This window comes from Anguilla rostrata, chromosome 3, assembly GCF_018555375.3.
Source record: "Anguilla rostrata isolate EN2019 chromosome 3, ASM1855537v3, whole genome shotgun sequence".
NCBI classification, from domain to species: domain Eukaryota; kingdom Metazoa; phylum Chordata; class Actinopteri; order Anguilliformes; family Anguillidae; genus Anguilla; species Anguilla rostrata.
In genome coordinates, this window is record NC_057935.1 from 10,249,015 (window position 1) to 10,271,642 (window position 22,628).

Sequence of the window (22,628 nt, forward strand, 5' to 3'; positions counted from 1 at the left end):
AGTATTATTGACACTCAATAAACTTGAAATATTTTATGTAAAAGCTTGCATCAATAGTATACATTCTTTTTAAAACATTGTTTTCCTTATTACAATTATGTACACAATACATTAAAGATACAACTATTTTGAGCTGAGATTGGTTTGTATCTTTTTTCACCCACCTCCCACCAGATCTCACGGTCCACCCACTTCCCAAATCCCAATTTAACCCCTGATTACAAGGTAATAAAAGAGCCTTGCGATAGATGCAAGAGAAAAATTAAAAACATGCTCCTGTTTGTCCATATATAGAGAGATTAAAACATTTATTTCCCATTCTGTCCAATTATTCCCATTATTTCCAATTATGTTTTTTTATTTTAAAAGGAGGTTGAACAGCCCACCTTCCTTTTGTATTGTATTTTTTCCCCACTTAATTCAAATGGGAGAAAAGGGGTTTCATACAGATATGGAACCACTGGACATAGAGTAACATGGTAAGGCAATGAGCCCACAGCCACACAAGAGGCCTGAAAGTTATGGGTCTGAGAGTTATGGACTGAACCACATAGTAAATGGTAAATTGACTGCATTTATTCAAAGCAATTGATGCCTCTCATTTACCCATTCACACACTCACACACCAACGGTGAAAGGCTGCCATGCAAGGTACCAATCAGCTCGTAGGGAGCAATTAGGGGTTAGGTGTCTTGCTCAGGGACACTTTGACACACCCAGGGCAGGGGATCGAACCTCCTGAGCTATGTCACCCCCATAGTGTCACCCCTATGTAATCTGACAAGGCATTTTTTTCTTTAAATTTCGGAAACTTGACAAAGTTTAAAGTGCGTGTGTGTGTGTGTGTGTCAGAATTGACCTGTCATGTATGTACAAGATTACAACAGGGGAAAATAAGGGACACTGTGTGTTCTGCCAGAGGGAGAAATATTAATGGTATTCTGGGGGGCTTGGGTAATTAATAATCAATACTGAAACTGAGGTATTTTCAATATAGTATTTCAAGAATATATTTGACTTGAAATTTTGAACTGTTCACCAAGACAGTACTGTTTGAAAGGGGGAGTAATCAAAGAGCATTCTATCTGCCCATGCAAAAATACAGAATAATAATAATAGACAAACTGGCATACAATGCTTAGCCCTATTAACCCTTAGCAATAATATCACAAACCGGAAATCCCCTGTCCACAAGCTATGAAAAGGAGAGTAGGGTGTGACCAACATTTGAAAAACATAATACTTCATAATCTCAGTTTTAGAAATTAATAAGAATTAATTAAAAGAATAACAGCAATACACAATGAAAAACAAACTACTGCTTACTTCCATTTGCAAGTCCAAGATAAAATTAAGTTTGGAAACGATGTAACCACCACTCTTCGGTATAGGCTGTCTAATCACCATTTTTCCTTCCCTTGTCTCCGCTAAAAACAATCTGTACCAGAACGCCTCGTTGGACACCAGAATGGAATCTGCTACAGTAGAGCTCCTCTGGCTAACTACGCTGTTTCGGCAGGGAGGGGTCGGGTTTAGGCTTGGTGGGTTTAGGCTTCTGACACTTCAGCACGACGGTTATCAATATGGTCATCAATAACAGAAATGACACAGATCCCAAACCAATCAACAAGTACAGATTTAAGTATGAAAAGGTATCATATTCCAAAGGAATTTCGGAAGTTTCAGAAAAGGCCTTAACGACGTGCTCCACCGTTGATAATGTAATGGTAACTGTAGCAGAACGTGCCGGATCTCCATTGTCCTTGGCAATGACGACCAGTCGTTGATGATGGGGATCTCTGTGACTGAACATTCTCATTGTCCGGATTTCTCCATTGTACTGGTCCAGGCTGAATAAAGTCGCGTCTGGAACCTGTAGAAACTGGTATGTGACCCGGGAGTTCTGCACAGAGTCAGAATCAATGGCGATAACTTTGGCTATCAAGTGCCCTTTGTCTGTGGATCTTGGGATCACTTCCTCAACCACAGAGCCGTGCGCCCGCCATGGAGACACTATGAGTGGGGTGTTGTCATTCTGATCGAGAATAACGATGTGCACAGTGACATTACTGCTGAGTGGAGGGACACCCGAATCTCTGGCTTCAATGTGGAAAAGGAACTCTTTTTCTCTCTCGTAGTCAAACGTTTTTAGTGCGTAAAGATCTCCATTCTCTGGGTTAATGGAAAAGAGCATGGACATTGATGTGTTCGCGATTTCCTTTTCAATTATGAAATAAACTAGATACTGGTTTTCACGGAAGTCTGGGTCAAACGCAGTAACCGAACTCAGAAGTAATCCAGGTGAGTTGTTTTCCAATACTGGGATGGTATAGAAGGATTTTGCAAACCGGGGCGCGTTGTCATTAACGTCCAAGAGTTCCAAAGTGATTGTTTTGTTATCAGACAAAGGTGGGGATCCCCTGTCTCTGACGGTTAAAGTGATGTCATACTCTGGGACTCTCTCACGATCTAAGGGTTCCATGACAACCAAATCGTAATGACTTTCTGACGACTTCTGTAGAGAAAATGGCAACTGTTCGTTGATTGTAATTTCGATTCGACCGTTCTCGCCAGAGTCCCGGTCACTTACACTTATTAGAGCAATTACAGTACCTAAGGCAACACTTTCTTTGATAGAAGCCTGAAACGATTTGATGGTAATTGTGGGGTAATTGTCATTCATGTCAGTAACAAAAATAATTAATTTAGAGTTCGTTGACAACTGGATGTGGCCTCTATCTTTGGCTTCCACATGAATTTCGAATACTTTTGTTTCTTCATAATCTATTTCCCCTTTAACTCTTATCTCACCATTATCAGGATTTAAATAAAAAACGTCTTGCGCCATCTCGGAGGTGTATCGAGTAAACGTATATACAATTTCTGCATTTGGACCCTCATCTATGTCTGTAGCATTCAATTTTATGATTAGACTCCCTATAGGGGAATTTTCCGTTATGTTCACGGTATAAAGATCTTGATCAAACTGGGGGGTGTTGTCATTCGTATCCATAACTTGAACTGTAATGCTGGTGGTGCCAGAACGAGCGGGAACTCCGCCATCTATTGCGGAGAGTATCAGATTATGTACAGCCTGCTTCTCTCGGTCTAAAGGCTTTTTCAAAATTAGATCTGCAAATTTAGAACCGTCTCTTCCCGTCTGAATTTCGATTTTAAAATGATCGCTCTCACTAAGAGAGTATGTTTTAACGGAATTCGAACCAACATCAGGATCCACAGCATTCGTAATAGAAAACCTCTCTCCTGGAGTAGCCGACTCTGAAATGTCCAGTTGTATCCGGTCGCGTCTAAAATGTGGAGCGTTGTCGTTGATATCCGTTATTTCCAATTCGATGTGAAATATACGTAGTGGATTCTGTATAATCACATCCAGTTTCAGAAAGCAGGAAGTCTTAGTTATGCACAAGGACTCTCGGTCTATCTGCTCTCCAATGTACAGCTCGCCCGTATCTTTGTTGACCTCGAGGTATTTTTTGTTGTCGATTATATCAAGTCTTATTTCGCGTTCAGGCAAAGAACGGATGTTTATAGCCAGGTCTGTGGCTAAATTTGCGACAACAGATCCCTCCTCCATTTCTTCGGGAATAGAATAATGAGTGACCGAGAATGTCGCCTTCCATACGCCTAGAAAAACGATGAGAAGCGCAACATACCTTTTGATTGCGAAGGAAAGAAGCATAATTTGGCCGGATGTGGGTGAAAACGGAAACGTCGAGTGAATCAACCGATCAACCGAACTGACATACGGGAAACAATCTCTCTGGAAATATTACTGGGAAGGGAATCCGAAAGAAATTTCAAAATAAGAGAAGGCGGAGACTGATCGCAGGATGCTTGCTCGATTTCCTGGTAATCTGAAAGCTTTTAAAATCGGTGAACAGCGCCACTGTGCGCACAAAAATGTCCTAAGAAGGATGCAAATTCCCACATTACATTATATTACATTACACTGCAGGCATTTAGCAGACGCTCTTATCCAAGGCGACTTACAAAACTTTTTTTTTTTTTTTACATAGCATTTACATTGTATCAAATTATACAGCCGGATATATAATGAAGCAATGCAGGTTAAGTACCTTGCTCAGGGGTACGACGTCATTGTTCTACCGGGAAATCGAACCTGTGACCTCATAACGTAGCAAACCAACATCAATACAAATATACCTTTAATAAAATATGAAAAAAGCAAGGACTGTCATTACCCGCCAGAAAAAAACAAGAAATCTAAACACTGTGTTAACTCTGTCCGGATCTAAATACAAACCAAGAAAAAATCAGGCGGATTTACAAAAAACTTAAAATGGTCAAAAATGTAATGGGTAGACATTATTACCTGCAGAGTTGACGCTGCAGACTCGCTAGTCTCTGTCAGACCAGTGCTCCTGGGAATACTGGAAACGATGTAACCACCGCTCTTCGGTATAGGCTGTCTAACCACCACCTTCCCCTTCCTCGTCTCCGCTAAAAACAAGCTGTACCAGTACGCATCGTTGGACACCAGGGTGGAATCTGCTACAGTAGAGCTCCTCTGGCTAACGACGCTGTTTCTGCAGGGAGGGGTCGCTTTGGTGGGCTTCGGTTTCTGACACTTCAGCACGATGGTTACCAATATTGTCATTAACAGAAGAAATGAAACGGAGCCCAAACCGATTAACAAATATAGGTTTAAGTCCGAAAATATATCATATTCCAAAGGAATTTCAGACGTCTCGGAAAATGCTTTAACAACGTGTTCCACCGTAGATAACTTGATGGTAACTGTAGCAGAAAGAGCAGGATCTCCATTGTCCTTGGCAATGACGACCAGCCGTTGATGACGGGGATCTCTGTAACTGAACATTCTCATTGTCCGGATTTCTCCGTTGTACTGATCCAGGCTGAATAAAGTCGCGTCTGGAACCTGTAGAAACTGGTATGTGACTCGGGAGTTCTGCACAGAGTCAGAGTCAATGGCGATCACTTTAGCAATCAGGTGTCCTTTGTCGGTGGATCTTGGGATCACTTCCTCAACCACAGATCCGTGCGCCCGCCACGGAGAGACTATGAGTGGCGTGTTGTCATTCTGATCCAGAATAATGATGTGGACAGTAACATTACTGCTGAGTGTAGGGACACCCGAATCTCTGGCTTCAATGTGGAAAAGGAACTCTTTTTCTCTCTCGTAGTCAAAAGTTTTCAGTGCGTAAAGATCTCCATTCTCTGGATTAATGGAAAAGAGCATCGACATTGACGTGTTTACAATTTCCTTTTCTATAATGAAATAAACAAGATACTGATTTTCGTGAAAATCTGGATCAAATGCTGTGAGGGAACCAAGCAGTGATCCAGGCGCGTTATTTTCTACAACAGGGATGGTGTAGAATGACTTTGGGAACTGTGGTGCGTTGTCATTAACATCCAGGAGTTCGACGGTTATTGTTTTGTTATCAGACAAAGGGGGAGTACCCCGGTCTGTGGCGATAACTGTGATGTCATATTCTGCAGTCGTTTCTCGATCCAAAAGCTCTGAAACTGTCAACTGATAAAGGCTTTCAGACGAAGCATTAAGCGCAAATGGAAACAGATCGCTTATCGCAAGATCTACAATTCCACTACTCCCAGAATCCCTATCGCTTACACTCACGAGGGCTATTACTGTACCAACTGGTACATTCTCTTTAATTACATTATTGAAAGATTTGATGGTGATCTCAGGATAGTTGTCATTCACGTCAGTGACAAACACCATAACCATACACTGTCCAGACAGCGGTTGTTGCCCATTGTCGTTCGCCTGAATATGCATCTCCAGAATTTTTATTTCTTCGAAATCAATCACATCTTTAACTTGTATTTCTCCTGTTTTTGGATTTAAGGAGAACATTTCCTGTGTTTTCTCAGAAGTGTAGAATGTAAAAGAGTATATTATATCTGCGTTTGAGCCCTCGTCTAGATCCGTAGCATTCAGCTTCAATACCTGTGTTCCTATTGGGGAGTTTTCCGAGATATTAACCGAATAAACCTGATGGTCAAACTGAGGGGCGTTGTCATTCGTATCCAGCACGCGCACAATGATGCTGGCGGTGCCGGAACGAGCAGGGACTCCGCCGTCTACGGCAGTGAGTATTAGATTATGTACTGCCTGCTGTTCTCGATCTAAAGCCTTCTTCAAAACCAAATCTGCATACTTGGCTCCATCGCTTCCGGTTTGTATCTCAATAGTAAAATGTTCGCTCTCATTCAGATCATAAGTGCTAATGGAATTCTCACCAGCATCTGGATCAACCGCATTTGTAAGCGAAAATCTCTCTCCTGGCGTCGCCGATTCCGAAACGTCTAACTGTAATTTATCCCTTCGGAAAACCGGAGCGTTGTCGTTGATGTCCGTAATTTCCAGTTCAATATAAAATATTCTCAACGGATTTTCGATAAAAACATCCATTTTAAGGATGCAAGACATTTTATTCGTGCATAGATATTCCCTGTCCATCTTATCTATAATGTAAAGTTCCCAAGTGTCTTTGTTGACCTCCAGATATTTTTTGCTTGTCGACATTTCAAGGCGCATTTTTCGCTGAGACAGAGCATCTACACCCAGCCCCAAATCAACGGCCAAGTTCGCAACAACGGACCCCACCTTCATTTCCTCGGGAATGGAGTAGCGAGTGACGGAAAATGCTACACTCCAAGTCAGCGGAAAAACAATGGAAAACAAAACGTACCTTTTCTGTGCAGACACAGAGACCTTCGATTCCATTGTTAACGTAAGGACTTAAATAGCCTACAGCCAACAAAACGAATTAATGCTCAACGCACTTAAAAGTGAACATCTGCCACAATTATCTGTCAGTGGATCGAAAGGAATATGGCCACAAAATTGAACAAATAAAAGAAAATGTAGAGGAAGGTTCTTTCACGGACAGCGTCAATGCTTCTTTCTCACTTCTGATTTCCTGCCTGCCTTCTCTATGGTCATCTAAAGGATGCGTCTTGCGAGTCAACAGCGACGCTGTGCGCACGATATGGTAAGGTTCACTTTTAAATTAAAAAGTAAAGCAAATTCTCAAGTCAACCACTGATAATATTCATTATGTTAAATAATAATTGTAATAAACCGAGATAAAAGTAATGCCGACTATTAATTTTAAATCTATTTTTTTTTCGGTCTTTTTTGTCAGAAGCCAGCTTTGGCTAAATGAATACGTAAACATATAAATACATTTCAATATATAAACCACCATAATTGCTTTATATAAAATGACATGTTTAAATGCATTAATTACCTAAAATGTGTACACACATATTGTGAATGCTGAATAACAGACTGTCCTCAAAACATTTCTGAACAAAAATATTCTGATTCAGCATATTAATTGAACCTCAACAGAGAACATGTTCGATTCAAGTTGGGCAGTGAAGCCAATCACCGAGAAACGGATCTGATACGAATTCATATAGCAGAGTCATATAGTCGTAGACAATATGTTCCAGTTGATTATATGCTTACTGTCCTAATATTGAACCTGTAGTTAATATGACTACAATCATATAGTTACCAGCTGAATGTTCTTCAATATTTTTTTTCTTTTACCAATTAAGAATATATTTATGTCAACAGAAGTTCTGAAATATTATTATACACTCTAAGCATTTTTTGTAAATGGCACAGTATATTACAGTATATTGTGCAGTATCATACTGTGAAATTATTTTACTCTTAACTACTGTGAATGGCAATGCATTATGGGCAACCATTTATAGACATGGGATACAGAACTATTACTTTCATTGTGGAACCATTCACAGTGAAGGTTTTGACTGCAAAAAAAAAAAACTGGCCAATGATGAAAATCAAAGTTTCTGAAAAGCTGATAGGGCAGAAGAAGTGTTCCTCAAAGGTCCACATCAGCTGTCAGACCGGACAAATAGTCCAAAAGACAGCAGCATTCCTGAATCCCCATGTGGTATCCCAATTCATTAGAGAATGATAGGACTTTCATTTGCAAATGTATTACTGTTTTGCTTTTGTATGCATGAATAGGCTATGAGCAAATCGAGTAAACCTTTTATTTATTTCACATAAAATAATCTTGTTTGATTACAATGAGCTATTACAGTGTCATACTCTGCACTTGCAGTAAAGTAATGATTACTGTATTTTACATTATAGTAATAACACTCAAATAATTGAGAATAACGTACTGGCAAGGTACTGCAATTTTCAAAGGAACTTTTTTTTTTACAATGCATACAGTGGACATTTCTTAATTTACACTCAAATTCACTTTAAACTTCCAAAAATGTGTTTAATCTTTTCTTAATACCCCCTCACACTCCAACCCACACCCCTAGTCACATTTGGTCCACCAAATGTTAATACATGGTTACAGCCTTGTTAGAAATTATAATAAAGAGCTATCTTACCTGCAGAGTAGAAGCTGCTGAACCGCTAGTTTCTGTCAGGCCAGTGCTCCTGGGAATACTGGAAACGATGTAACCACCACTCTTAGGTATAGGCTGTCTAATTACCACCTTTCCCTTCCTCGTCTCCGCTAAAAACAAGCTGTACCAGTACGCATCGTTGGACACCAGGGTGGAATCTGCTACAGTAGAGCTCCTCTGGCTAACGACGCTGTTTCTGCAGGGAGGGGTCGCCTTGGTGGGCTTCGGTTTCTGACACTTCAAAACGATGGTCACCAATATTGTCATCAACAGAAGAAATGACACAGAGCCTAAACCGATTAACAAATAGAGATTTAAGTCTGAAAAGATATCATACTCCAAAGGAACTTCAGACGTTTCAGAAAATGCTTTAACAACGTGCTCCACCGTTGATAGTTTGATGGTAACTGTAGCAGAAAGAGCCGGATCTCCATTGTCCTTGGCAATGACGACCAGCCGCTGGTGACGGGGATCTCTGTAACTGAACATTCTCGTTGTCCGAATTTCTCCGTTGTACTGATCCAGACTGAATAAAGTGGCGTCAGGAACTTGTAAAAACTGATATGTGACCCGGGAGTTCTGCACAGAGTCTGAGTCAATGGCGATAACTTTGGCTATCAGGTGTCCTTTGTCAGTGGATCTTGGGATCACTTCTTCAACCACAGAGCCGTGAGCCCGCCATGGAGAGACTATGAGTGGGGTGTTGTCATTCTGATCCAGAATGACGATGTGGACTGTGACATTACTGCTGAGTGGAGGGACACCCGAGTCTCTGGCTTCAATGTGGAAAAGGAACTCTCTTTCTCTCTCGTAATCAAACGTTTTTAGTGCGTAAAGATCACCGTTCTCTGGATTGATGGAAAACAGCATCGACATTGAAGTGTTCATGATTTCCTTTTCTATTATAAAATAAACTAAATACTGGTTTTCATTGAAATCTGGATCAAAAGCAGTGACCGAACTCAACAATGACCCCGGTGCGTTGTTCTCTATAACTGGGATGGTGTAGAACGACTTTGGGAATTGTGGCGCGTTGTCATTAACATCCAGAAGTTGCAACGTGATGGTTTCGTTATCTGACAAAGGAGGCGTCCCTCTGTCCGTCACTGTTAAAATTATGTTATACTCCGGAACTATCTCGCGATCCAACGATTCTGAAACAACCAGTTCGTAATCTCTCTCTGATGACTTATTGAGCACAAAAGGTAACTGCTCACTAATAGAGAGGTCAACCTTCCCGTTGTCCCCTGAGTCTCTGTCACCAATTCCAACAAGGGCTATTACTGTGCCTACAGGAACAGACTCCTTCACTCTGCTTCTAATGGATTTAACAGTGATCTCGGGGTAGTTATCATTCACATCTTCCACATACACCATCACTGTACACTGTCCGGACAGCGGTTGATGTCCTTTGTCCTTTGCCTGAATATGCATCTCCAAAATTTTTATTTCTTCGAAATCAATCACATCTTTAACCTTAATTTCTCCAGTATTTTGATTTAAAGTAAACATTTCTTGTGTTTTCTCAGAAGTATACAGCGTAAAGGAATACGATATCTCTGCGTTTGAACCCTCATCTAAGTCTGTAGCATTTAGCTTCAACAACAGTGTTCCAATTGGGGAATTTTCCGTCATATTAACTGTATAAATTTGGTGGTCAAACTGAGGGGCGTTGTCATTCGTATCCAACACGCGCACAATGATGCTAGCTGTACCGGACCGGGCTGGGACTCCGCCGTCTACAGCAGTGAGTATTAGATTATGCACAGCCTGCTGCTCTCTGTCCAAAGCCTTATTGAGAACCAATTCAACATATTTAGTGCCGTCGCTCCCCCTCTGAATCTCAATATTAAAACTGTCGCTCTCACTCAGTGTGTATGTTCTAATGGAGTTACTACCGACATCTGGGTCGACTGCATTGTTTAAAGAGAATCTTTCTCCTGGTAAAGCAGATTCAGATACATCCAAAGGCATGGTTTCTCTTCGAAAACTAGGCGCATGGTCATTAATGTCTAAAATTTCAAATTCGATATTAAACATTCTTACCGGATTTTCGATAGTCACATCCATTTTAAGAAAGCAAGATGATATCTTTATATTACATAGCTGTTCCCTGTCTATTTTCTGTACGACATACAATTCTCCAGTTTCTTTGTTAACGCCTAGGTATTTTTTACTGTGTAAAATATCTAGTTTTAGTTTACGTTCAGCTAGACTTCCAGGGCTAAGACCCAGATCGCCAGCCAAATTGGCAACAACAGATCCCTCCTCCATTTCTTCAGGGATAGAATAGCGAGTCACTGAGGAGGCGATTCTCCACGTCGCATAGAATACAAAGAAAACCAAGACATACCTTGCCGCCGGCGCAACGCAATGCATTGCCATTGTAGCATGGAAATATTTATTCCAAAAAACTAAATCAAAACAGTGAATATTTCCTTACGTCAAGATCTGCTCCATTTGCGCGTGATCATTCAGGTCGCAGTAATAGCGTACAGTGATATTGTGGTATAAAGGATCAAGCAGACAGAGCTGCTTCAGCAGATATCGCAGAGCGCCAATGTCAGTAGAGGAAAACTGTCATGGCTTCCTCTTAGCTGTTAGTCTGTCATATCTGAGGGAACAGCGACACGGTGTGTAAAATGCGTCTAATGATACAAATGTGAAAAACTCAGGTTATCAAAAATATGTCATTTTTAATTTCTATTTCAAAAACATGTAGTGCGTGTATGTTGGAAATTTTGTATTTAAAAAACATGGTGTGCCCTGTTCTTTAATACGTCAATTTAAAATACACAAAGAAATGGGTAAGACAGTTGAAGATTTATATAAAGTAAATCATTTTACTAATGTCTACAACATTTTGGCTCATCCTCACCCACTGCCTCTAGGAAGAAAGGCTAAAATCGTACAGTTCACGTAAATATGACATTTATCGAGAAGTAAATTATATAAAGTAAAATTTGTATGACTTTCACAAAATATTATTTTAGGAAGAGTGGCATAATAAGTAATCTCTTGTATTAATGACGAATTAGAACTATCGAAAATGTTAAGGATTTCAGAAGTAAGTAACGCAATGGAAAACAATCTTACATAGTGATATAGGATAAAATATATGCCAGCACAGTTAGGTGACGTCATTTTATCTATATTACTCAAATACAAAAGTTGCTTTTGAACAATTTAAAGAAATGTAAAAAGTCTGAATCAACAAGAATGTCACTAAACGATATTCGCTGTTAATTTATTGAAAACTATGTTGAAGTCTGTAAACTAAACAGAGTTCATGAGCAACTCTGCTGCTATACACATATTTCAGTTGTACATATGTAACACGCAGCGAATGAATCATTAATTCGTTATGATAAAAGTAAAGTGCTATCATACCTGTAGGGTAGAAGCTGCTGAGTCACTAGTTTCTGTCAGGCCAGTGCTCCTGGGAATACTGGAAACGATGTAGCCACCACTCTTCGGTATAGGCTGTCTAATCACCACCTTTCCCTTCCTCGTCTCCGCTAAAAACAAGCTGTACCAGTACGCATCGTTTGACACCAGGGTGGAATCTGCCACAGTAGAGCTCCTCTGGCTAGCGACGCTGTTTCTGCAGGGAGGGGTCGCTTTGGTGGCCTTCGGTTTCTGACACTTCAGAACGATGGTCACCAATATTGTCATCAATAGCAAAAATGAAACAGACCCTAAACCGATCAAAAGATACAGGTTTAAGTCTGAAAATATATCATACTCCAAAGGAACTTCTGACGTTTCAGAAAACGCTTTGATGACATGCTCCACTGTAGATAACTTGATGGTAACTGTAGCAGAGAGAGCAGGATCTCCATTGTCCTTGGCAATGACGACCAGCCGCTGATGACGGGGATCTCTGTAACTGAACATTCTCATTGTCCGGATTTCTCCATTGTACTGGTCCAGGCTGAATAAAGTAGCGTCTGGAACCTGTAGAAACTGATACGTGACCCGGGAGTTCTGCACAGAGTCTGAGTCAATTGCGATCACTTTAGCAATCAGGTGTCCTTTGTCAGTGGATCTTGGGATCACTTCCTCAACCACAGAGCCGTGCGCCCGCCATGGAGAGACTATGAGTGGGGTGTTGTCATTCTGATCCAGAATAATGATGTGCACAGTGACATTACTGCTGAGTGGAGGATTACCCGAGTCTCTGGCTTCAATGTGGAAAAGAAACTCTTTCTCTCTTTCATAATCAAAAGTTTTCAGTGCGTAAAGATCACCGTTCTCTGGATTGATGGAAAACAGCATCGACATTGACGTGTTCATGATTTCCTTTTCTATAATAAAATAAACTAAATACTGATTTTCATTGAAATCTGGATCAAAAGCAGTGACGGAACTCAACAATGACCCCGGCGCATTGTTCTCTATAACAGGGATGGTATAAAACGAATTTGGGAATTGTGGCGCGTTGTCATTAACATCCAGAAGTTCCAGCGTGATCGTTTCATTATCTGACAAAGGAGGTGTCCCTCTGTCTGTCACAGTTAAAATTATTTTATACTCTGGAACTACCTCACGGTCCAACGATTCTGAAACAACCAGTTCGTAATCTCTCTCTGACGACCTGTTGAGCAAGAAGGGCAACTGCTCGTTTATTGAAAGGTCAACCTTCCCGTTGTCCCCTGAGTCTCTGTCACCAATTCCAACGAGGGCTATTACTGTGCCTACAGGAACGGTCTCCTTCACTCTGCTTCTAAGGGATTTAACAGTGATCTCGGGGTAGTTATCATTCACATCTTCCACATACACCATCACTGTGCACTGTCCGGACAGCGGTTGATGGCCATTGTCCTTTGCCTGAATATGCATTTCCAGGATTTTTATTTCCTCAAAATCAACCACGTCTTTCACCTTAATTTCTCCAGTATTTTGATTTAAAGAAAACATGTCCTGCGTTTTCTCAGACGTGTATAGTGTAAAAGAATATATGATATCTGCGTTTGAGCCCTCATCTAAGTCTGTAGCATTCAGCTTCAACAACAGTGTTCCTATCGGGGAATTCTCCGTCATATTAAACGAATAAACCTGGTGGATAAACTGAGGGGCGTTGTCATTCGTATCCAACACGCGCACAATGATGCTAGCTGTACCGGATCGCGCAGGGACTCCGCCGTCTACAGCAGTGAGTATTAGGTTATGTACAGCCTGCTGCTCTCTGTCCAAAGCCTTTTTTAAAACCAATCCAACGTATTTAGTGCCGTCGCTCCCCGTTTGAATCTCAATATTGAAAGTGTCGCTCTCACTTAGCGTGTAGGTTTTAATGGAGTTACGACCTACATCTGCATCGACTGCATTGTTTAAAGAGAATCTTTCTCCTACTAAAGCAGATTCAGATATATCCAAATGCATGGCTTCTCTACGAAAACGAGGCGCATGATCATTAATGTCTAGAATTTCAAATTCGATATTAAATATTCTTATCGGATTTTCAATAGTCACATCCATTTTAAGAAAACAAGATGACGACGTTTTTGACGGGCAAAGGTATTCCCTGTCTATTTTTTCTAAAATAGACAAATCTCCTGTGTCTTTGTTAAAGCCAAAATATTTTTTACTGTGTAAAATGTCTAATTTCAACTCACGCTCAGCTAGACTGCCAGCGCTAAGTCCTAAATCACCAAGTAAATTCGCAACCACGGAACCCTCCTCCATTTCTTCAGGGATAGAATAGCGAGTGACTGCCCAAGCAATTCTCCAAGTCGCCGAGAATACAAAGAAAACCAAAGCATACCTTGCGCAATGCACTGCCATCATTGCAGCTGGGAAATATATCCTCCAAAAGGAACAACGAAATCATATAACGTTTCCGTGCAGCAAGACCTGTTAAATGTTCGGGCAGCAGCCCTGGATCAAAGATATTGGCATATAAAGAATAATATAGACAGAGCAGTTTCAGAAGAAACCGCAGCGCGACTTTGTCCCGGCACAACTGTCATGGCTTCCCTTCAAGTGCAGATATGCAGCTACCATTTATGAGGCAACAGCGACACAGTGTGTAAAAACGCACATAAAGACGCAAAGGCAAAAACTCCAATCTTCATGAAGATGTATAGATTATATGTCATTCCAAAAAAAATGAGACGTATTTATATTGGGAAATAAATATTCTAGAATATGGTGTGGCCTGCCCGATGACTGAAATATGTCACCTATAATTCTAATATACAATGAAAACGAGTTTGACAGCCGAAGGTAGATAAACTCAAGGAAATAAGTTGTTATATCTAAAACTTCGGACTACACTTACCCCTGATCCAAGGACCAAAGCCATAAAATAGTTTAATACACGCGCGCGCGCGCACACACACACACACACACACACACACACACAGCGATGGACAACTTGAATGATTTGTTCTCAGTTGTAAAGCCAACAACGTAATGGAAAACAAACAACACTTGCCGCAGCCTACGTCGGCTTCTACTTAGCGATTTCAAAGCAGGGAAATGGCATTTAAAAACGTCGAATGTCAATATGTCGGTTTTACTCGATTAATCAAATAACTGAACAATAAATCCCATCAAAACAGTGCTAGAAAACAGAATGTGCCTTACAATGTAAGTACAATATTGCTGCTACCTACGAGAACACAGAGAATGTAGCTAGTTCTAATAGTTTCTACAAACATGTGCCGTATAGAGAAAAATATGAGCCAGAAAACAATGAAATTACCTAATATTCTCTGTACTAACCAAACACTGCCACCGTTCTGGAAGACATATTCTATAACATTGAAAATAAAAATAAGGAGACTTATCCAACAAGAACTGGCCTTAACAATATTCACTACTGGTTTATGGAGAATTTCGTAGTTTGTAAATTAAACGAGATCAATGAGTAATGCAGTTGCTTTATTTATATGTAAATTGTAATACTTTACAGTAAAGCAAGTAAATAAGTATTTTCCCCCTTTGAAATTACAGTGAAGTAAATGGCATCTTACCTGCAGAGTAGAAGCAGCTGATTCGCTAGTTTCAGTAAGGCCAGTGCTCCTGGGAATACTGGAAACGATGTACCCACCACTCTTCGGTATAGGCTGTCTAACAACCACCTTTCCCTTCCTCGTCTCCGCTAAAAACAAGCTGTACCAGTACGCATCGTTGGACACCAGGGTGGAATCTGCTACAGTCGAACTCCTTTGGCTAACAACGCTGTTTCTGCAGGGAGGGGTCGCCTTGGTGGGCTTCGGTTTCTGACACTTCAGAACGATGGTCACCAATATTGTCATCAATAGCAAAAATGACACAGAGCCCAAACCTATCAAAAGATACAGGTTTAAGTCTGAAAATATATCATACTCCAAAGGAACTTCTGACGTTTCAGAAAACGCTTTGACGACATGCTCCACTGTAGATAACTTGATGGTAACTGTAGCAGAAAGTGCAGGATCTCCATTGTCCTTGGCAATGACGACCAGCCGCTGATGACGGGGATCTCTGTAACTGAACATTCTCATTGTCCGGATTTCTCCATTGTACTGGTCCAGGCTGAATAACGTGGCGTCTGGAACCTGTAGAAACTGGTATGTGACCCGGGAGTTCTGCACAGAGTCAGAGTCAATGGCGATAACTTTGGCTATCAGGTGCCCTTTGTCTGTGGATCTTGGGATCACTTCCTCAACCACAAAGCCGTGCGCCCGCCATGGAGAGACTATGAGTGGGGTGTTGTCATTCTGGTCCAGAATAATGATGTGCACAGTGACATTACTGCTGAGTGGAGGATTACCCGAGTCTCGGGCTTCAATGTGGAAAAGAAACTCTTTCTCTCTTTCATAATCAAAAGTTTTCAGTGCGTAAAGATCGCCGTTCTCTGGATTGATGGAAAACAGCATCGACATGGATGTGTTAACGATTTCCTTTTCTATGATAAAATAAACTAAATACTGATTTTCATTGAAATCTGGATCAAAAGCAGTGACCGAACTCAACAATGACCCCGGTGCATTGTTCTCTATAACTGGGATGGTATAAAACGACTTTGGGAATTGCGGCGCGTTGTCATTAACATCCAGAAGTTCCAACGTGATGGTTTCATTATCTGACAAAGGAGGTGTCCCTCTGTCCGTCACTGTTAAAATTATTTTATACTCCGGAACTACCTCACGGTCCAACGATTCTGAAACAACCAGTTCGTAATCTCTCTCTGATGACCTGTTGAGCAGGAAGGGCAACTGCTCGTTAATAGAGAGGTCAACCTTCCCATTGTCCCCAGAATCTCTGTCACCAATACCAACGAGGGCTATCACTGTGCCTACAGGAACAGTCTCCTTCACTCTGCTTCTAAGGGACTTAACAGTAATCTCAGGGTAGTTATCATTCACATCTTCCACGTATACCATCACTGTACACTGTCCGGACAGCGGTTGATGTCCATTGTCCTTTGCCTGAATATGCATTTCCAGGATTTTTATTTCCTCAAAATCAACCACGTCTTTCACCTTAATTTCTCCAGTATTTTGATTTAAAGAAAACATGTCCTGCGTTTTCTCAGACGTGTATAGTGTAAAAGAATATACGATCTCTGCGTTTGAACCCTCATCTAAGTCTGTAGCATTCAGCTTCAACAACAGTGTTCCTATCGGGGAATTTTCCGTCATATTAACCGAATAAACCTGGTGGATAAACTGAGGGGCGTTGTCATTCGTATCCAACACGCGCACAATGATGCTAGCTGTACCGGATCGCGCAGGGACTCCGCCGTCTACAGCAGTGAGTATTAGATTATGTACAGCCTGCTGCTCTCTGTCCAAAGCCTTTTTTAAAACCAATCCAACGTATTTAGTGCCGTCGCTCCCCGTCTGAATCTCAATACTGAAACTGTCGCTTTCACTCAGCGTGTAGGTTTTAATGGAGTTACTACCGACATCTGCATCGACCGCATTGTTTAAAGAGAATCTTTCTCCTGCTAAAGCAGATTCTGAGATGTCCAAATGCATGGTTTCTCTTCGAAAATGAGGCGCATGGTCATTAATGTCTAAGATTTCAAATTCGATATTAAAAATTCGTATTGGGTTTTCAATAGTGACATCCATTTTAAGAACACATGAGGATGTCTTTGAGGGGCATAGGTATTCCCTGTCTATCTTCTCTAAAACAGACAGTTCTCCCGTTTCTTTATTAAATCCGAAATATTTTTTACTGTGTAAAATATCCAATTTTAGTTTACGTTCAGCTAGATTGCCAGCGCTAAGACCCAAATCGTTAGCTAAATTAGCAACCACGGATCCCACCTCCATTTCTTCAGGGATAGAGTAGCGAGTGACTGCCGAGGCAATTGTCCATGTCGCCAATATCACAAAGAAAACCAGGACATACCTTGCTGCCATCGTATCCGGGATATGGTTATGTCCTCCAAAATGAAAAATCAAACCATAAAATGTTCCCGTAGAGTAAGACCTATCTTAAATCTGCGCGTGAATGTCCAGGCCGCAGTCCTGGAGTACTGAAGGTGATATTGTGATTTAAAGGATCATGCAGACAAAAACGCTTTAGAAGAAACCGTAGCGCAGCTCTGTCCCGACACAACTGTCATGGCTTCCCTTCAAGTGCAGACACGTTGTAACCATTTATGAGGCAACAGCGACACAGCGTGTAAAAACACACCTAATGATAAAAGGCAAAAACCCCAGCCTTCAAGATGTCCAGATTTTCTGTCATTCCAAAAAAATGAGATGCTTTGGTATTTGAAAAGAAATGTTTAAAAAAGTGGTGTAGCCTAGCCCATGACAGAAAATACATCACAGGCTTCTAGTGCACCACGAAAGCGGTCGTAACAGGCAGAGGTGGGTAAGCAAATGGAAATTATTCATGTTACATCTCTAAAACTTCGGATTACCTTAAACCCTGCTCCAATAGGACCAAAGGGATAAAACACTCTGTTTTATAATCACACACACACACACACACACACAGCGTATAGTCTTGTATTTTTTCACACATAGACAATATAGTTTGTGTGTAGAATTACTCTATACGAAATTATATATTATAAAAATGAACAGCATTAATATAATATAATTTAAGGAAATATAATAGGTTGTCTGATAAGTTCAGAAATGAAAAACCTGAATAAGTTCTCAATTGTAAATTCGATAACGTAATGGAAAACAAACACTTGCCTTATGTGCTACTCAGTGATTTCAATGTGGGGATATGGCGTTTAAAAACTTTAAATGCCAAAATGTCTGTTCATCTCGATTAAGGTAACAACTAAACACTAAATCCGATCAAAACAGGACTGGAAAACAAAATGTGATTTGTAGTTTAAGCACAATATTGCAGCTACAGACGAAATAACAGGGAATGATGCCTATTCTGATAGCTTCTGCAGTCATTTATATAGGGTATAATATAAACCAAAACACAATGAAATTACGTAATTGTCTCTGGACTGCCCAAATACAATAACGGTTCTGCGAGACATTTCTTTAACAATAAAAATAAAAAAGGAGTCTAACTCAACGAGAACTGTTCTTAATAATAATCACTGTTGGATTACTTCGAAGTTGTTGATCGAGTTAGTAAATAAAAGATGTAAATCAGTAATACTATTTAGTTATTTAAATTTAAGTTGTAATAGTTTACACGAAGCTAAGTGAATAACTATGTTTCCTTTAAATAAATTACAGTAAAACAAGAAGCATCTTACCTGCAGAGTAGAAGCTGCTGATTCGCTAGTTTCAGTAAGGCCAGTGCTCCTGGGAATACTTGAAACGATGTAACCACCACTCTTCGGTATAGGCTGTCTAACAACCACCTTTCCCTTCCTCGTCTCCGCTAAAAACAAGCTGTACCAGTACGCATCGTTGGACACCAGGGTGGAATCCGCTACAGTCGAGCTCCTCTGGCTAACGACGCTGTTTCTACAGGGAGGGGTCGCCTTGGTTGGCTTCGGTTTCTGACACTTCAACACGATGGTCACCAATACGGTCATCAATAGCAAAAATGAAACAGACCCTAAACCGATCAAGAGATACAGGTTTAAGTCTGAAAATATATCATACTCCAAAGGAACTTCAGACGTTTCAGAAAATGCTTTAACGACATGCTCCACCGTAGATAACTTGATGGTAACTGTGGCAGAGAGAGCAGGATCTCCATTGTCTTTCGCAATGACGACCAACCGCTGATGACGGGGATCTCTGTAACTGAACATTCTCATTGTCCGGATTTCTCCATTGTACTGGTCCAGGCTGAATAAAGTAGCGTCTGGAACCTGTAGAAACTGATACGTGACCCGGGAGTTCTGCACAGAGTCTGAGTCAATTGCGATCACTTTAGCAATCAGGTGTCCTTTGTCTGTGGATCTTGGGATCACTTCCTCAACCACAGAGCCGTGCGCCCGCCATGGAGAGACTATGAGTGGGGTGTTGTCATTCTGATCCAGAATAATGATGTGCACAGTGACATTACTGCTGAGTGGAGGATTACCCGAGTCTCTGGCTTCAATGTGGAAAAGGAACTCTTTTTCTCTTTCATAATCAAAAGTTTTCAGTGCGTAAAGATCGCCGTTCTCTGGATTGATGGAAAACAGCATCGACATTGACGTGTTCACGATTTCTCTTTCTATGATGAAATAAACTAAATACTGATTTTCATTGAAATCTGGATCAAACGCAGTGACCGAACTTAACAATGACCCCGGTGCATTGTTCTCTATAACTGGGATGGTATAAAACGACTTTGGGAATTGGCGCGTTGTCATTAACATCCAGAGTTCTAACGGATGGTTTCATTATCTGACAAAGGAGGTGTCCCTCTGTCGTCACTGTTAAAATTATTTTATACTCCGGAACTTCTCACGGTCCAACGATTCTGAAACAACCCAGTTCTAATCTCTCTCTGATGACCTGTTGAGCAGGAACGGTAGCTGCTCGTTAATAGAGAGGTCTACCTTCCCATTGTCCCCAGAGTCTCGGTCACCAATACCAACGAGGGCTATCACTGTGCCTACAGGAACAGTCTCCTTCACTCTGCTTCTAAGGGACTTAACAGTGATCTCGGGGTAGTTATCATTCACATCTTCCACGTATACCATCACTGTACACTGTCCGGTCAGCGGGTGACGTCCATTGTCCTTTGCCTGAATATGCATTTCCAAGATTTTTATTTCCTCAAAATCAACCACGTCTTTCACCTTAATTTCTCCAGTATTTTGATTTAAAGAAAACATATCCTGCGTTTTCTCAGACGTGTATAGTGTAAAAGAATACGATATCTCTGCGTTTGAGCCCTCATCTAAGTCTGTGGCATTCAGCGTCAACAACAGTGTTCCTATCGGGGAATTTTCCGTCATATTCACCGAATAAACCTGGTGGATAAACTGAGGGGCGTTGTCATTCGTATCCAACACGCGCACAATGATGCTGGCTGTACCTGATCGCGCCGGGACTCCGCCGTCCACAGCAGTGAGTATTAGATTATGTACAGCCTGCTGTTCTCGTCCAAAGCCTTTTGAAAACCAATCCAACGTATTTAGTGCCGTCGCTCCCCGTCTGAATCTCAATACTGAAACTGGTCGCTTCACTAAGCTGTATGTTTTAATGGAGTTACACCGACATCCGCATCGACTGCGTTGTTTAAAGAGAATCTTTCTCCGCTAAAGCAGATTCTGAGATGTCCAAATGCATGGTTTCTCTTCGAAAATTAGGCGCATGGTCATTAATGTCTAAGATTTCAAATTCGATATTAAAAATTCGTATTGGGTTTTCAATAGTGACATCCATTTTAAGCAAACAAGAGGACAAGACAAGAGTCTTCATGGGACATAAGTACTCTCTGTCTATCTTCTCTAAAACATACAGCTCTCCCGTTTCTTTGTTAAAGGCAAAATACTGTTTATTATGTAAAACATCCAGTTTTAGCTCGCGTTCAACTAGACTTCCAGCGCTAAGACCTAAATCGCCAGCTAAATTAGCAACCACGGATCCCTGCTCCATTTCTTCAGGGATAGAATAGCGAGTCACTGAGGAGGCGATTCTCCACCTAGCAGAGAATACAAAGAAAACCAGAACATACCTTGCTGCCTGGCCAACACAATGTGTTCCCATCGTCAAAGAAAATATCTCCCCCAGAAGGAAAATACAAATCAATGTCTGTATCCGTAAAAGAAAGTGACCGATGATATATTCGCGAGCGAGTATTCGGGCCGTGACACACGAGCAAAGCGCAATTTAATATTTAAAGGATCCAGCAGGCAGAAATCCTCCAGCATGAACTGCTGCGCGCCTCAAACCCTGAATAACTGTAATGGCTTCCTTCTAGATAGAGATATTGGGTCATTTATGAGGAAACAGCGACACAGTGTGTAAAATGTGTGTTTAAAGATAGTTACAAATGTGGAAAAACCCAGCCCTAATGAGCAACGGCAGATATTATCTTATTCCAAAAACGAGCGGTGTCTGCTTTAAAATGTCCAACACGTCAAGAAGGCAGATGTGACACAGGCAAATACAAATATTTAAACTAGGCCAAATAGGCTACTTCAGAGCCTGTCTACATCCACTCCCCTGCACCAATGACCAAATGCTTACTTGTTTTGTTGACAGAAATATGTCATAATTGCTGTATAAGAAATAACTTTATGGCCACTTGAAAGGCCAAAACTCCCAATAATTATAGACATGTAATATTTATTTGTACAGTTTCATTATGACGAGGTTTAATGATCAAATATGAATTTAATTCTAACATCAGTAAAGAAAAATAAAGCCTTACTTGCATTGTGTACTCGGCAATTATTCAAAATAATTCAAACATACTGTAGTTAGGCCAACATCAGTCTTGGTAAAATACTTTGAATGTCAAAATTCATTGCTATTTCACCTCAAAATGATAAAATCCCTCTAAACTCCGGAGATACAAGACTGAAAAGCAGTATCTACTTTATTTCTAAAAACATTTTTTTGAAGTCCATTACAAAGACAAACCAAAAACACAGAAACATGGCCCAATCTGACAAATTGCGTCCATTGACTGTAGGAAGCGCACCAGGACAGTATGAAATTTCTTATTTTGGAATAAACTTGACCTGACAAGTACAGCTATGTATTTCCAGGGGCTTTAAACAATAAAACATTAAATACGGAGCACTATTCAACAAAATGAACCCTTTACAGTGATAATTGTTGCTTTATTTATACCCATGGTGTATT

General features: G+C 40.8%; 2 protein-coding genes across 17 annotated transcripts in view; both read right to left on the reverse strand.

Annotated features, from left to right (window-relative positions):
* Positions 1-22,628, reverse strand: part of LOC135250075 (protocadherin alpha-C2-like) — a 42,260-nt gene that overhangs the window by 6,582 nt on the left and 13,050 nt on the right. For 2 of the 15 annotated variants that reach the window (XM_064325984.1, XM_064325988.1), the window contains exon 1: positions 8,425-11,797. The exons of 9 other annotated variants lie outside the window; for them this stretch is intronic. In XM_064325984.1, coding sequence (XP_064182054.1) covers positions 8,425-10,827 — 2,403 coding nt within the window. In that variant the 5' untranslated portion in view covers positions 10,828-11,797. 4 more of the 15 variants (XM_064325983.1, XM_064325987.1, XM_064325994.1 and 1 more) reach the window with 3 other exon arrangements.
* On the reverse strand, positions 1,288-4,316 carry LOC135250078 (protocadherin alpha-C2-like). Of its 2 annotated transcripts, XM_064325999.1 has the most exons (2): positions 1,574-4,316; positions 1,288-1,475 (listed from the first exon to the last, which is right to left on the reverse strand). In XM_064325999.1, the coding sequence occupies exons 1-2, from the start codon at positions 3,698-3,700 to the stop codon at positions 1,428-1,430; spliced, it is 2,175 nt and encodes a 724-aa protein (XP_064182069.1). In that variant the 5' UTR covers positions 3,701-4,316; the 3' UTR covers positions 1,288-1,427. The 2 variants fall into 2 exon arrangements, with proteins under 2 accessions (XP_064182069.1, XP_064182068.1); XM_064325998.1 differs by having other exon boundaries at positions 1,358-4,315.